Genomic DNA, 16,329 nt, shown 5'->3' with positions numbered 1-16,329 from the left:
GCTAATAAGGGGCGAATCAACCTCTGTTTATGGCTGATTGTGGGAGCATGCATGAGGCTTCTGCACGTGCTAACAATTGCACAAAAACTGAGATTTCTAAAACAGAAGCATGCACGGCTTTGTAAATTTGGCCAAAAGAATGTGTGTGTGTTTCTGGCTTTGGGCGGACAAACAGTTTTAGTCGTGAATCTACAGAGCTTTACACATCTGGGGCCTGAATTTCCTATAAAAGACCATCTCACTGCACTCTGTGGTTCACCTTCTTCTGTACCTCCTCCCTTTCAACTGAGCCTGCAGCAGCTTCTGCCCTCAACACGCTTCGGGACTCACAGTTCATCCAGAAACAAGGGCACCTGAATTGTTCTCCTCTCTGTGGAGCACTATTTGAATTTCATTTTTCATCATTTTTCATCAGCAAGCTTCTCTTGAAGACATTCCCTCTTTCAGTGTGCCACTTTTTTTTTCTTTACCACATGCCTAACGACTCAGAGAAAATTCAAATTACAGCCCAGATAGCAGATAACATGTGCAGAGCCTGCAGACTTGAGTGTGTTCACAACTAGCTGGTCAGCTCATCACAAACATCCCAGTGAGTGAACCAAACGTACCAAAAATGACGTGTTTTAATATGTTGAACTTTTTGGTTACAGGATATGAATAAATCCATCGTACAATTATGAAAGACAAACAGGCCATTACTTTTCCACGTCTTTCAGCACATCTACATTTAATTTATTCACAATAATTTCAACAGCAGATTTGAATACAATATATTCACAATACATATATCAATATAATATTCATGGAGAAACTGACAGATTTTAATCCTGGTTGTAGTGGAGCAGTAACTAAAGTAGAGCAACAAATATCATTGAGAACAATTTAAAAGACTGTTTGTCCGGGACAGTTGAGCCGTGGGAGTATTGGACACTGAAAACAGAGTCTCAGGCACTTTGCCCACTGAAGATACAAGAGCAAGAGCTGCAGCTGTAATTCATCCACAATAACTTCAAAAAAGGCTAAAATCCTTTAAAACCAAAGAACAAACATTCAGTCAGGCAGTGAAAAACTCAGCCTAAGCCATGGCCATGATCATGGGTTTGGTCAGAGACATGCACTTTCAAATGAAAAGACTTGGTAACTGGTAAATGGTGTAGAAAAGGTGTAAAATCACCAATAATCATGACCATGTTTACATCAAAACATTTATCAACAGCAGAGGCACTAGAATGTATTGTAATAATAAATATATTGACAATGTGAGCATATCGCAGTAGAGCCTGTTATTGTAGTAGTTAAACAAACATATTCATTCATAAACATATTCATGTGACAGCACAGAGCCTGCAGACGTGGGTATGTGCACAACCAGCTGGTGAAACTGGTCAGTTAGGACTTTGAGTAAATTCAAATTAGAGCGGCAGATAACACGAGCACAGCCTGCAGACTTGAGTTTGTGCATTACGAGCAGCTTGACGCATTAAAACCATCCTAAATGTACTGAAATATGACACTCTCACACATGCACTCATATATGCTGTGATGAGCATGGATGGCCCATACATGATTTTTTATTTATTTACTGATTTTTATACATTTGGTCACAACTAAAATGAAAAGCCCAAATAGATAATTAAAAGAGAGTTGCTTTCAGTGCAATACTAGGAATAATCGTGCCGAAATAAAATGTTAAAAAGACAAACAATAAACTATGAAAGCAAGTTAATAATGTAGTGGTATAATTAATAATAAAGTATAATTTATTATAGTATATTATATTATTATTGGCACTGCAATGAAAACTGAACCATCCGTCCTCCTTGTCCAAGATATGAACGTAATGGTACGCTTTAAAAAAAAAAAAAAAAAAAAAAAAAAAAAAAAAAAAAAATTAAAAACTACGAACAAACACATGACTGAGCACAGGAAGACCAACTCCTCAGTCAGGACTCAGCAGTTCACCTGCACCTGAAAGAAAAGGGAGCCAAAGATCACATCTTGGACGGGGAGGACAGATACCTGGAAAGAGGAGTGAAGGAAGAGGTCTGTGTTAAGACGGAGAAACCATCTCTCCACAGAGGAGGAGGTCTCACACACCTTCTGCCTTCAACCTGCAACGCTGTCCTGTCAGACAGTTCAACCTTTGACCCTTGACCCCTCATGACCCCAACAACCACCCTTCACTCCTACAGTCAGCTGACTCCACCGACACTGATGACGCTCGTCTCCAGCGACCTGGAGAACGTCCCCACAGGTGAAACAGCTGGGACTCCCCTGCAGTCTGTTGGAGCTGAAGGAGTGAAACGTCTTCAGGAACCTACACACAGTCCAGCTGACCTCGACTTGACTCAACTATGTTGATAACACCCAGTGAGTAAAGCCTTCACTGAATCAGACCCGCTCAGTGAACAAGAGAACCAAGGCTTATTGAGCCTCAGGTTCCAGTTCAGTTCAGTTACTTGCTCGCTGAATGACTCGGTGTTCAGGAGCCACACGACTCTTGTGCTCTGAGGATTTGTACTTTACTTGAGTATTAGATTTCTTTGATACTTATTACTCTTACTTGAGTAAATTTCTAGGAAGGCTGAAAAGTACTCGTTACTTTAAGGTCAGCAGGAGAAGAAAGAGATGAACCCGCTGACTACGAGTCTCAGTCTGATGATCCTCTGATGATCTCATTGATTTTATTTGTTTTTGGAGGTGTTTCTGCAGGCTTTGGAGAACATTGTGGTTCTACACACAAGCACATCAGTGCAGGTGGTTTCAAAGAGTTAACTCTCTGAAACAACAGTTACAAGGTCCTATACACTGGAAAAATTACAGTAATTCATTGATGTGAAAAATGAGAAATTTACTCTTACTCTTACTCTTACTTTAAGTAAATTTAAAAGCATGTACTCTTGGATACTTAAGTACCTTTAAAAGCAAGTACTTTTTTACTCTTACTCAAGTATGTCGACTGAGCTACTTTTACTTGTAACGGAGTAAATTTTGATCAGTAGTATTTTTACAAGTACTGGGGTCGAGCTCTCTGTCCATCTCTGAGGACCGCTGAACAAACTAGTGACCGAACTGGTGAATGAATCATCAACTGTGGCGTCACAGTTTCACCCTAACCCCCCTTCATGGCGACCGTCACCATGTAGCCTGCACTTTGGTTTGCTGACACAGACACACAGTTTTAAACACTCGATAAATAGAGCTGGGCATCAAAATTCGGTACCTTTATGCTACCTCAAATGCCTCACTACTACAGAGTTGTCAGCTGGACAACAATGGCAGAGTCAACACACGTCGATCTACCCGAGAAGTGTGTGTGTATTTTGTATGTGTGTGTGAAAGAAAACTGCAGGGAAAAGCAAGGTGAGAAATAATTGAGTAAAACATTTCAATAATAATGAAAATAAAATTGTCAATTAAGAAATACTAGAAATAGGCTAATGAATTTTTTTTCATATGATTACAGTAGATCATTATAGACAGAAGAGAGAAGAGAGTCTGCTGACACACTGACCCATCTCCACACTCATGGGTAAGCACAGTATTATTTATTGATCATGTTGACTATAGAGGGAGTGATGAAGCAGAACCTGACGTCTTGCTTGTACAGATGGCTTCAAGAAAACGGATCAGGAAATACCTGGGAAACAAAGCAGAAATGGGAATTAGAAATGAGTATTTGTATCACAGATAAAATGTGGGAGCAGACATGCCTTCATGGTCACAGGCTGATGAGCAGTCCGACCTGGAGGGACTGGAAAATTTGAATGAGAATATTTATTTACGTTAGTCAGATACAGGACCAAGTATCTGCTTTTATATTTGAAACATCCATCCTGGGTTGGTGGCACTCTTGTTTTATCTGAATGAAATGGCCATGTTGGCTGTTGTGTTTGGAGAGAATCAAGGGGCCTCGCTCTGTATTTTCTTAAATCAATAGTTAAGGGCAGCTTTAAAGATCCACCACAACTATTGATGCTGGACATTAGTTCAAATGTTATACCATCACTGGTCTGGATCTGCAGGTGCTGAGACCTCCTTGAATCAAACCAGCCCTGTAAAACAACTTACCAAACCCATATTTTCTGGGACTGTCCTAAATTCTATCAATATTGGAGAGCTATTCAGGCAGAAATCAAACAAATCATGGGGATACCCACCTCAGGAACTACACTTTTTTTTTGAAGGATTATTAAAATGAGGTAAAGCCTCTCTTGCTCTAAAAGAATGTTGTCTCGACTCAAACAATATCTGAAAGAATGTTTTATTTGAAAGTATAATCAAAGTATTCTTAAAATGATTATCATGATTATTGAACCACAATATGCCAAGTTATCTATTTACATGCATGCATCCATCCATTTCTTAAGGCTTATCTGGCACCGGGTCGTGGTGGTAGCAGGCTGAGGAAGTCAGCCCCCTCCCAGGATGTCCCACCGGGCTCGGGGACAGCACTCCTTCTTTTCCTTATGTGGACCTTTTTTGGACTGTGAACGTGTCAACAGGTACTTTCCTTGCCTCCTCTTTCCTTCCCTGGAAAAGTCCAGACAAACCCAGGCAAGTCGAGAAACAGTTTCTTGCTAATTTTTTTAAAAGAATATTTTACTCAAAAAAGTTATAATACAGTATCACAAACTTATTTTCTGGCTAGTTAATCTAACAATCTAGATTATTTTGATGATGCATTGTTTACTTTTGCTACCATTAATCATAAGATAGCTCCGACACGACATGCACCAGCCCCTCCTGGAGGATCCCAAGACATTCCCAGGCCAGCCAGGAATATAATCCCTACAGGGTGTCCTGGGTCCGGCCCAGGGTCTCCTCCCAGTTGGTCATGTCCAGAAACCTCCACCGGGAGGCGACCATGAGGCATCCTGACTCGAACCACCTCAACTGGCTCCTGTCAATTTAGAGCATTTATTTACTGCAGAGTGGACATGTCTTTCAGTTTTTTGACGTAGTTTCCATGGGTTTTTATATTGTTAAGATACCCTGAAATACAGCGCATAATAGCAGCAGTGAGTCTGCAGTTAAAAACGATTAGAAAATGGAGATAAAAAAATTTATTTAGATTTAACCCTGATACCATGCTAGAAAACAAGACCTTCAACACAAACAGAACAATAGTGCCATGCTTAATAGCTATGTGCTATTGAGAGTGGAGTTTTAATCATTTGTCCACACAACTAAAACATAATAATACTGCTTAATAATGTATCACCCATTAATAATTGGGTAATTATTTAATTGCACAAATTAATTAATTAACAATTTTTTAAAGCTCCAGTCCTGAAGGTTTTCTCAAATAACACACACAGAGGCTGTAGCAGGCAAAATGTTAAAGGTAGTTAATAGTATGATATGAAACTACATGACCTAAGGGAATCCATGGTAGGTTTTCAGTATAAAATGACCTATAGTGACCTCGAGGAGAATCACAGTTTCATCAAACTGTTACAGCCACAAACTGGAGATTGAGGCCGTTCAGAGGATGCCTTGCTTTCAAAGGTGTGTTGACAATAAAGGTGAGTTTCTCCAAAATGTCCAGATAGCTGATCTTTTATCTCCCCCTGGACATTTTTTTTTTTGCATGGACCGCTATAATGTACTCTTAGAAAGTTTTAAAGATTTTTTATTTTTTCTGTCTCTAAAAGAAAGTTACACTAACACAATACATCACACAATACATAATACCTGAATTAATATTTTTATTTGAAAGAACAATCAGAACCAAGATTGTCAAAATGATTATCATATTAAATTAAGATATGCAGTTCAAAACAAACTTTAAAAATTGGTGATTAAACACATGGATTCAATCCTGGCACCATGATAGCAAACAAGAAAAACAAAACAAAACAAAAAACAACAACAACAACAAAAAAAACACTTAAGAAATTACTGATTATTAATAGCCCCAAATAATTATGATAGATTCCATTAAAATGTTTTTTGTATTCTTAACAAGATTTAAATAAGCATTGCATTCATAATATATTTGAACTTGATGTTTCCTTTTAAATGCCTTTCACCATGTAGGTCAAAAGAAAATGCCTGACCAAGAAAACCAAAATGAGGACATAACCAGTTTGCTTATCTTGGTCCTGACATACACTTCTCTGATAGCCTGCCCTCTGACCACTTCTCCTCTTTGTTGACCAGCATCAGATGACCACAATCATCTTCATCATTGACCCAGCGATGCAGAGTAACATTAACACCTGTGGAGTGATCCTCTCTGAAAAAAATCAGCTTAACTCCATTCGACACTTTTTGGCAGTCAGATAGTTTTGGAAATCCCCTTCTCAAGTACAGTATATCTGTGGCCTTGTCCTCTGTGCAGTTGTCAATGGTGACTGAGCCCTGTTGGAAGGCCAGCATGTAAATGTCATTTCCGTCGCCCCCAATCAGGTAATCTCCACCAGTGGACACCAGAGTGTCGTTGCCATCTGAGCCTTTGAGGAGGGCAGCTTCGTAACCCGATACCAAGAGATCAGAGTAGATGGTGCCGATGACAATCTCCACATCCTTCAGTTCGTCACCTTCTGCATCAGCTCGGTAACATTTTCCACTCAGCAGGTTGACATAAACCCCCTCACCTTTCTTATGATCACCTCGGTACAGGACAGTGTCTCGGCCTGGACCGCCATCCACCAGATCAGCCCCTGGTCCGGGAATGAAGACATCCCAGCCAGAGTTTCCCATCATGGTATCATTTCCGTCCTCTCCGTAAAGCGTGTCGTCTCCCAAGCCGCCAACCAGAATGTCATTTCCATTGCCTCCTATCAAGGTGTCTTTTCCTTCACCTCCTTCCAAGGCGTCATCTTTCCAACCACCAAACAATGCATTGTCCTGATCATTACCTAGGATATGATTGGACTGGGAAGGACAACCTTGGACTGTTTGGACCTTTGATAGATTTCTCTGAGCTCCAAGATCCAAGCGACAGTCAACCTGCGTTTGTTTCAGAGTCACTTTGAAAGCTTCGGTCCGGATCAAAGGAACATCTCTAGTTGTGTTTTGAACTGTTAAATTAAAATGTACTCCATCAGTGGTCTTAAAGTGTAGGTGCTGATATTTGGGACCATAATTGTAATTGAGCAGACTGATTTTGAACTGTTCCCCTTTCGTAGTGATTGTCACATTCAGATCTTCCTCATCCCACACTGTTTTGATTTGATCACCACTAAGGAAATCCATGTCAACCAAGATAGTATCTACAATTTGATCCTCTGCAAAGTTGTCAATCATTACTTTGTCTCCATACCCTATGTAAGTGTCTTTCCCTTTACCCCCATGCATCAGTGCACCTCCAGTATAAGGATCTAGCAAATTATTTTTGCCATTTCCAATCATTATGTCAAAACCAGAAGATCCATACATTTGTATTACCGAGTCAGTATCACTAGCCATCATCACATGGCCATGATAGCCACAGTAACGTTTCTCCTTTGAATTTCTGCTTTTATATTTGAAACATCCATCCTGGGTTGGTGGCACTCTTGTTTTATCTGAATGAAATGGCCATGTTGGCTGTTGTGTTTGGAGAGAATCAAGGGGCCTCGCTCTGTATTTTCTTAAATCAATAGTTAAGGGCAGCTTTAAAGATCCACCACAACTATTGATGCTGGACATTAGTTCAAATGTTATACCATCACTGGTCTGGATCTGCAGGTGCTGAGACCTCCTTGAATCAAACCAGCCCTGTAAAACAACTTCTCTTGTTCCATTAACTGATAGTATGACATGCTGTTCTTCACAGGAACATGTTACATGCTGATATCGTTCTTTCAGGAAGAGGGTATCTTTAACCAGATCTGGTGACTGATTGTTGATGGTTTTTACTCCTTGGCCTGGTGTGACAACGTACCAGTCCTCTCCTCCTCTGCCCTGAAGAAAATCTTCTCCTCCTCCTGGAACTATTACGTTGTGCTCCTTACTTCCATTGATGACATCATCAAACTTTGATCCTCGAACCTCAGTCACACTGTGGAGTATCTTGTCCTTCTGAAGGTCCACCTCCAGAGGAGACGAGGAGTTGGTGTAGTCAATGCTGTGACTTCTTAAGCAATTGGTGAATGGGTCATCCTGCGCCATGCAATCAGTCTTATTATTTGAGATTGTGAAAGTGATCAGATCCTTTGTGACGATAAGTAAGTGTCTATCTGCCTCTGATCGGAACCAGTTTACTAAAGTCACTCCACAGATTTTTTTGCCAGGACATAAAACCAACAGAAGGAGATTGTTATTGGCCACTGAAGGCTTGAGGAACTCTGAGGAACTTGCTTCTATGATGGCCAAGTCTGTTTTATTGTCTCTGGAGAAATTTTCAATTTCTGCCCAAGAGTTTTCTCTCCCATTCACCACGTATATGTCCTCTCCCTCTTTACCTATCAAGCGGTCGCGACCTCCTCCTCCATCCATCAAATTATTCTCTCCATTTCCTATTAGTGTGTCAGCATGTGAAGAACCAAACATAGTTGTAACAGTACGTAGGAGTGGCTGTGATGCATCTACTGTGACACCATGCTTTTCAGACATCTTGTTAATTCCTCTGGCCACCAGCTGGACAGAGGAAATCACAGTGGAGGAAACTTCAAACAAGACTCCATCTCCTGACATCATGTTCATGTGACGATACACCTCCCCTACAAACCAGTTTTGTACTGTTACAGTGTGGCTTTCCTTATAGCTGAATACAACATCGTTTCCTGATTTAGACACGGAAATCTGACTGTATTCAACACCAAAATGAAGTGTATCCAGTAATTTGGAAGGATCATAGTTGTTGATGATGGTTTTCCCTCCATTGTCACGAATAATGAATATGTCTTTGCCAGCAGAGCCCTCTACATAGCTTTTTTGTGGTCCAAGAAAGAATATGTCATCGCCTGGTTCACCATAAAGCCGGTAATAGTAGCTCAACATGATTTCAATTTGGTATTTATATTTTGCATTGTGCACAGCGAAAAAACGATTTGATTCTTTGTTGCCCTTGTATGTCCCATATCTTGAATAGGACAGGGCTTTATAACCTGAAACCACTTTCACAGAGCCCCATGGTATGAACATAAGCACTTTTTTCTGTAGCTCCTTGTATTCTAATTGGTGTGACTCTCCCAGGCCAAGAATAATATCTTTACTTCCCTGTGTGTCAATATTCCAACATCTAAACCGAAAACTTTCATCGTTAGATACAGAATAATTCATGCAGAATTTAGACTGACCCTGATCTGCAAGGTAAAAGCTTATGCCCCCTCCATTCCAAGAGGAGTCACCATGAGTGAAATCAATGGCTTTTGTTCCAGAGCGAGTCTTTGTAACTCTATAATACTTGTGGTAATCTGATATCTGTTCAACAAGCCTGTGCCCCTCCTCTATTTCATCATAACGCCAATTGTAAAAAAAGCTTGCCAGTTCAATTCCCACGTGACGTATTCCTTTACCAAGGCCAACAAAAACAGCTCCGATTTTGTCCAAAACTCCAGCATCCTGTGGGAGGCTTGTAAGTTCATGCTGAATTCCCATATAAACATCATCAACGACCATTCGGATTACAAGAGTAGCCACTTGTAGAGGCACAATAACAGGTGCCAGTTCAGGCTGAGCAATTTCAACAGTATCCAATGCTAACAGTCCAGTATCTAAGCCTGCGTCAAAATATCCCAACGCATCACCTCTTTCTAAGTCTTGTTTAATGAAGTATAATCCAAATCCAATCCCCACAACTGGTATAATGCTCATTGTGGCCTTCGTTGCAGGGTTTCTCATGACTGATAAAGCGGCTTTTCCGATTCTGGTTTCTGAAGACACAGCTTGTTTAGCGACAGCAGCCAAGGTCATACCTGTTACTCCATGCAGTGTCTGCAAAGATGCTGTTACACCATCCTTTATGTCTCCCTGTTCAAAAGCACGAACAGCTCCTCTCATCCCTAGCATGAGACCCAGAGCCCCAACAGCAGTCCCAGCACGTTCTGCATGCTCATTGACCTGATGGGGGGAGGGCGAACCCTGCGTCTCCAGTTTATGAGCTGCTGCTTTAATCGTCTTCAACATCTTTTCATTGTACTGTTGGCCCTCTGAAGCTAAGTCAACCCTAAACTCAGTGGGATGAGCATTAACATCGTCCGATACAAACTGACATATGAATTGTCCGTTCTCGATCCTCGCACTGCCCTCCTGGACATGTAGTCCTGCCAACTTCTCACCATACTCCTGCTTAAGCTGACTGTGGATTTGTGCAGAAATTGATTCCGATGTTCTGGAGAAATAAGATGTCAGTTTGACAGTGTTTTCCACTTCAGAGGCAGACGTTAAGTCTCTGGATGTTACATAGCCATCATCTGAGCCTCCTAAAGTGCCAGATGTGGATGGGCTTTCATTATCCACTGATAATACTGGCTGTTCAATTTTGTCTTTGAACTCGCTGTGGTGTCCCTTGAAAGACTCAGATAAATCACCTGTAAATACCTTGTTCTCTACTGCAGCGACAGATATGCGAGATGGTGGTTTGTTTCTTGGATCACGAGTGGCTTGAAGCCATAATCTAAAAAAACTGATTTCCCTCTCTATCAGTTCTTTAAGGTCAGTCATAGATTTTTTCTTTTTTGGCTCATTGTCCAATTGAACAGATGCCTTAGGTGCAGATGCGCCTTTAAACCCCCGGCTTTCTTGGTCAATCCAAGTACCTCCTCTTGCCATTGGAGGGTTTTCAAAAAAATCCCACCCTTGTTGTCTGATATTGTTGTCTGGCACATTGTTTTTTGTGTACTGGATCAAATCTAGGGCCATCAGGACCAGAGGAAATGTCCGAAAATTTCTGGCAGATTCAGATATAATTGATGCTGCAATATATGTGTTAAACCAGGCCTCTTTAGACAAAGATGTCGGAGTTGGATCTTCTCCTCGAAAAGTAGCTTTCACATATTCAGCAAAGGTCTCTGCTGCTTCGCTAACATGATTACTGAAAACTTTTGGTTTTATTTTATCATATGAATGTTTGCCTATTTGTTCAACAATACAATCCTTAATGGCCTTATTTTGCGACTGATTCCTTTGATAGTCCTTCAGCCTTTTCCCAACTGGATACACATACAAACTTTTGGCATCAACCAAAAATATCCAGTCATTGAGCATCAAATATGTGTCCTTGTTTTCTGTAGTCTTTCCATAGTGATCAATAACATTCAAAATATCCCGCCCTGTATTAATCTCATAGCAATCAGAAAGAACTTTTCTCAGCGTGTCTTCATCGTCTATCCATTCTATCGTCTCTTTCTCCTCGTTTCCCTGCTTCATTGGTTTTTTTTCTCCAATTACAAAATGCTCTTTAATTTGTTCTATGTTGTTGGTATCAACTTTCCGGGGAGATGGACAGTCTAGGTGAAATATCGCCCAGGTCAGCGCCTCAAGTTCATAGCAGGCTCTGTTTACAAATGCTTGCGGTAGCTTGGGGTTCGTAAACTCCTCAAAAACCTCAGGTGTGATAAATCTCTGTGGACCTGTTGGGCTGCTGTTTTCGATATTACCTGGTGTATTCATTTTTCCCAGGAAATTTCTTTCATTAGTAAAAAAGGCCTCTCCTGTATTGCCCGGCAGTTTTCTAATGACTACATCTCCACTTCTGTCGAAGGTTGCCACAACTTTCTTACTGTTATCTTTATTTCTCCATTCCATTCCAGTTGGAGTTATTTCTGGGGTGATTTTCTTCCCTGTGTGTGTGACCTGCAGTACAGTGTCCCTCAGGTGCAGCTCTGTGTTGATGCCAGCAGTCACATGGAGTTCCTTCAGGAGGGTTGTGATGAATGTTTTATCTGATCCCACCTTACAGCCCACCACACTTGTTGTTTTGATTTGGTTGCCAACCCTAGAGGTTCGCCCAATGATTCTAGCCACATCTTCAGCTTTGTAACCCGCCAGTTTAACTTCTTCTGTGCCTGTTTTTCTCCCATGGCCTACAAGTACCAGTCTGCTGTTCTCTGACAGAGGCACCGAGTTACCATGAATCAGTTTGGGATTTTGATGCTCATCAAGTACATAGACAGAACTGACAGCAGGGTGCTTCTCATAAAGATAAGCAGCAGCTTTTCTAACAACATCATCATCTTCCATTATGAGGATCTGCTGGTGGTCATACTGTGTGGTGTGATCAACTGGTGTCTTTGGACTTGTCGTTGAAACCACGTCAGTTTTACCCATAACCTGGTAAACCTGGTGATCCTCCTGGCTTGTTTCCAAGACCACTTTAAATTCCCGGTGCATGAAACCCTGAAGGAATTTATGTTGAAAGTCTGCAGTCGTGTTGCCGTCCAGGGAGAATACCAGTGCTGCTCTGAGTGATGGCCTCAGCATGAGCTCTGCAAGCTCTGAGCCAGAGTGGCCCGACACAGTTTGTCCATCTTCTGAAACACTTCCAAATACCTTCACCACTGTGTGGCTATCTGCTTCTGGCAGGCAGGAATCATTGTGTAGACAGGCTTTACTGACTTTCACTGAATAATGAGGATCTCTGATGTATTCCTGCTGGACTCTTTCTTTGGTCAACCTTTCTTCATCAATCATGACCAGAAATTTCATGTTGTAGCTGTGTGCGATTTCTGCAGCAGTTAGCAGCCTGTCACCTATCTTCTGTTCATCAATATGTGCCAAGAAGGTCTCAAATTCCTGAAATGACCAAAAAATAAGCCAGCAAAGTGATCACAAGAGTGGAGTGCGTGTGCATAAATGTGTGCATATTTGTCAGTTTTGTAGTTGATCAATAGATTTTTGGTTAGGCAAGTAAAAGGGCTGTTGCAATAATCCAGGCGTGACGAGATAAAGGCATGTAAAATGGTCTCTCTGTCTTTATGAGTGCAAACTGGATTCTAATTCTAAAACTTTGAGGATGGTAAAAACATGATTGTACAACCTCCGTGGTGTGCAGTTATTATCAAACCAGATGAAAAGATTCTTTGCAATAGGCTTGATATAATCTGATAGGAATTTTACCATGTGCTGGGGCCTAATCACAAGGATTTTTGTTGTTCCTTTTTTTTTTTTTTTTTTTTTTTTAGTTCAACTGGAGATCATTTTTTAACATCCAGTTTTTGAAAACACAAAGAAAGTTTATAAGTGAGCTCAGTATCCCACAATCTGTGACTCTAACAGGCAGGCCCAGCTGTGTATCATCAGCATAACAGTAACACCATGTCTAGGAATCATGTGCCCAAGGGGAAGTAGGTATAAAGAAAATAAAACTGGTCCCAAAACCGGCCCGTGAGGAACACCGCACTTTCCAGAAGAGAATGAAGAGACATTGCTCTTCACCGAGACACAGAACCTCCTGTTCAACAGGCTGATGAAAACTATTCAACCATTTCATATTCAGTATAACAGCACTGTGTCTTTTTACTATTTTGTATCACAAAACATGTCTAAAAATAAATTAGGTTTAATTGGGAACGGTGATCAGGCAATGACATGTGGGGGACAAAAGAGCCGCTTTCCTCCTTTTTGGTGTGTGATGTTGCTTAACCGCAGTATTATGAAAAGTACTTGTGCCAGTACTTGGTGTTGGTGAATACCCTAATTGTAGTACTTGGAACACATAGTCACTCTGAAAAAAACAGTATGTGGTACCTCTCTACATATAAGCTAATCAGTATGTTATTTTAACCCTCGTGCTGCCTTCGTCTCCGGGTCCCACTGACCTGCTCCAGAGCGGTATCCAACACATACCAACTTAACTTAAAAATACTGATAAATGAGCAAATTAATTTGAGTGCTTTCACTTCTTGTTGGGGCCTCTACTGTTCTCCATTTATGTAAATGATCTTTGTAATAATTTGTCAAATGCTGCTTACCATTTTTATACTGATGACACGGTCATTTACTGCTCATCCTCCAACTCCAACAAGCTACAAAAGGACCTCAAACTGCCAGGCCTAGTCACGTTAGGAGAATTTAAAAATATTTTAAAAGACTACGAAACCAGTACTCTTGGACAATGCAATTGTGTCTGAAATTTTTGCTTATATTTTGAACTTTGTTGTGAATGTTATGTTTTCTGCCTGTTGGAATGTTTTTTTAATGTTGTAACTTTGTCTTTTGCTGCCTTGCTTGGCCAGATCGCTCTTGAAAAAGAGGTTTTAAATCGCAATGATGCTTATCTGGTTAAATAAAGGATTTGATTGATTGATTCTTCCAAAATCTTTGCTTCTGTACGTTGTAGTGTAAAATTCACCTACCTGATGCTTTTTAATGACACAAGTTGTTAAATCTTCACATTCTTCCATCACGCCATCCAGCAAACTCATTATTTGTTTATCATTGTGCACCCTAAAAGTGCAAAAATGAATGAAGTTGAAACAGAATGGAAAACAACACGATTTTGAGCAGCTGAAAAATTGTTTTGAGGGATGCACAACAACAATGTTTGGTGCCCTGGTCTGTTTGTATTTCATTTATTTTGGAGCGTTACACTCCCAGTGAAACTCTCCTTCTCATGACAAGGAGGGAGTTAACAGACCAAACTCGGTGGATGTATTACACTCACATGCAGCAGCAAATACCACTATATAGGTCAAAATCCAAACTATAACGTTAAGTCTACCATCCAACAACATAAATATCACATATGGTGAAACCTGAATGTGAGTAAATATGTCCTCACCTTCTGGTGGATCTTCCAACTCTGGTCCCATGTCTGGACGTTCTCCTAGATGAAATACAGTCCTCATTAGCTTTTTGATGCACATTTCTTTGAGAAAACTCCCTAAATGGGGGGTGGGGGTTTATGCCTAATTAGCAAAGTTAATATTATTTATAGTAGCCCACAACAGTGTTGACAAACTCCTCCACAACATGGCTAATCTGTAATAATGATGAGATGCATAAGTAGAAAATCCTCCCAGTAGAGCGCAAACCTCCACCTAGGAGGGAGTTCACTGAGGAGTGATTCTTCAAATCTGAAGAAGTCAAGGCCAGAAATCTCAGCAGCTGGTTTAATAACTGCTGAGTCATTGGTATTGGTGTTTCTGGTGTTTGTTATAAGAAGCTTTCAAAACCAGTTATTGACCCTTTGAGAGTTGGGAAGGGGCCAGTTCCCAACATACCAGAGGTCTGGAGGATCCTGGAGGCTTTGGTAAGTGATGTGTTCAGACAGTCCTTTGAGGCGGTGCAGCGCAGCAATATCAGGGCTCAGCTCCTCCCACTCGTCATCTTTCACCTCTGCAAAGTCACATTCACACATTTTACATTCACGTGCCTCTGCATTAAGACCATCTCTGGCCAAGTGTATGGCCTTTGTGAGCCACAGCATCAGAGAATTTAAGACTGGTTTATGAGGGAGGCATTTTAATGTAAAAAAAAAAAAAAAAAAAAAAAAAAAAAGACAGAAAAGTGACATCAGAATGGTTGGTGTACCTGAGGGTTGCTAAATAGGAAGGATAATGTATATAAAAACACTGGAATTGTCCTGTGGTGTTCCACAAGTGTTCAGTGTTGTTCCTTATAATGAATGAATACAAGTTGACCATTCATTCATTCATTCCTTTAAAGACAGAGGACGTTCAAATGTGTCTCACCAAACTCTTCAGTCAGGCTGAGGAGGCTGAAGAGGATCAGGAGGGTCTTCACCTGTCCTGCCATTTTCTGCCAAACATTAGAAATACAGAGTTAAACTTAAACCAAATGTATACAACATGGTGATATATACACTATCACCACAATCTCACCAAGACAGGTCTGCTAAGAGAATTCTAGTTGTGCTATCAAAACCATCAAATAAAAGTTTATTAATATAGTAATGACAGACCAAGAGTCCTGGGTTGGAGAGAAAGGAAGAAGCAAGAAAGAGAGAGAGATGGAGAAATCTTCTCACCTGCTCAGCCTCTGTCAGGTCACGTCGCTGCAGTGATGTTCCTGTGTGTGTGTGTGTGTGTGTGTGTGTGTGTGAAGTCTGGACGGTGTGCAGTCTCTGACAGAAGTTGTTGGACTGTCCCTCCTTTTATATACCTTCCCCGTCTCTCTGGCATAATGTCACTAAAAGCATGCTGAAGGGCTTATGAGCCAATCACACGACAGCACAGCTGCCTTCACCTTGTATGACCATCAAATGTGTTCATGCTGATGTGGATGTTGATGAATGAATGAATATCGGTAATGTTTGCTGATCTTTGTTGATGTCAGCTGATTTCTTGTCTGATTGTTTCATCGGTTTTAACTGTGCTGATATTGACTTCCCTGGACTTTACACTCTGTAGCCAAATAGTGCCAATAACACCAATAATAACTTTATTTACATTCATCACTTCTCACAGAAGTTCTTATGAGCCTGTGATGACACGC

At 40.8% G+C, this 16,329-nt stretch overlaps 1 protein-coding gene across 1 annotated transcript; it reads right to left on the bottom strand.

Moving 5' to 3' along the window:
• Positions 1-4,791: 4,791 nt before the first annotated feature.
• Positions 4,792-15,897, bottom strand: LOC115365016 (uncharacterized). Its single transcript, XM_030059727.1, has 9 exons — positions 15,863-15,897; positions 15,567-15,633; positions 15,096-15,210; positions 14,654-14,698; positions 14,229-14,319; positions 11,437-12,666; positions 7,944-8,091; positions 6,317-6,866; positions 4,792-4,903 (listed from the first exon to the last, which is right to left on the bottom strand). Exons 2-9 carry the CDS (start codon positions 15,628-15,630, stop codon positions 4,792-4,794), a joined length of 2,355 nt encoding a protein of 784 aa, XP_029915587.1. The 5' UTR covers positions 15,631-15,633; positions 15,863-15,897.
• Positions 15,898-16,329: the final 432 nt, after the last annotated feature.

The sequence above is a fragment of the Myripristis murdjan genome, chromosome 9 (assembly GCF_902150065.1).
Source record: "Myripristis murdjan chromosome 9, fMyrMur1.1, whole genome shotgun sequence".
Lineage (NCBI taxonomy): Eukaryota > Metazoa > Chordata > Actinopteri > Holocentriformes > Holocentridae > Myripristis > Myripristis murdjan.
This window is presented reverse-complemented; position numbering and strand designations above follow the sequence as displayed.

Coding starts and splice junctions, on each gene's coding strand:
- LOC115365016 (XM_030059727.1), bottom strand. CDS start 15,630: ATGGCAGGACAGGTGAAGACCCTCCTGATCCTCTTCAGCCTCCTCAGC. Junction 15,211..15,566: donor CAGCCTGACTGAAGAGTTTG/GTGAGACACATT, acceptor GTGACTTTGCAG/AGGTGAAAGATGACGAGTGG. Junction 8,092..11,436: donor CCAAGCTACCGCAAGCATTT/GTAAACAGAGCC, acceptor TGCATGGCGCAG/GATGACCCATTCACCAATTG.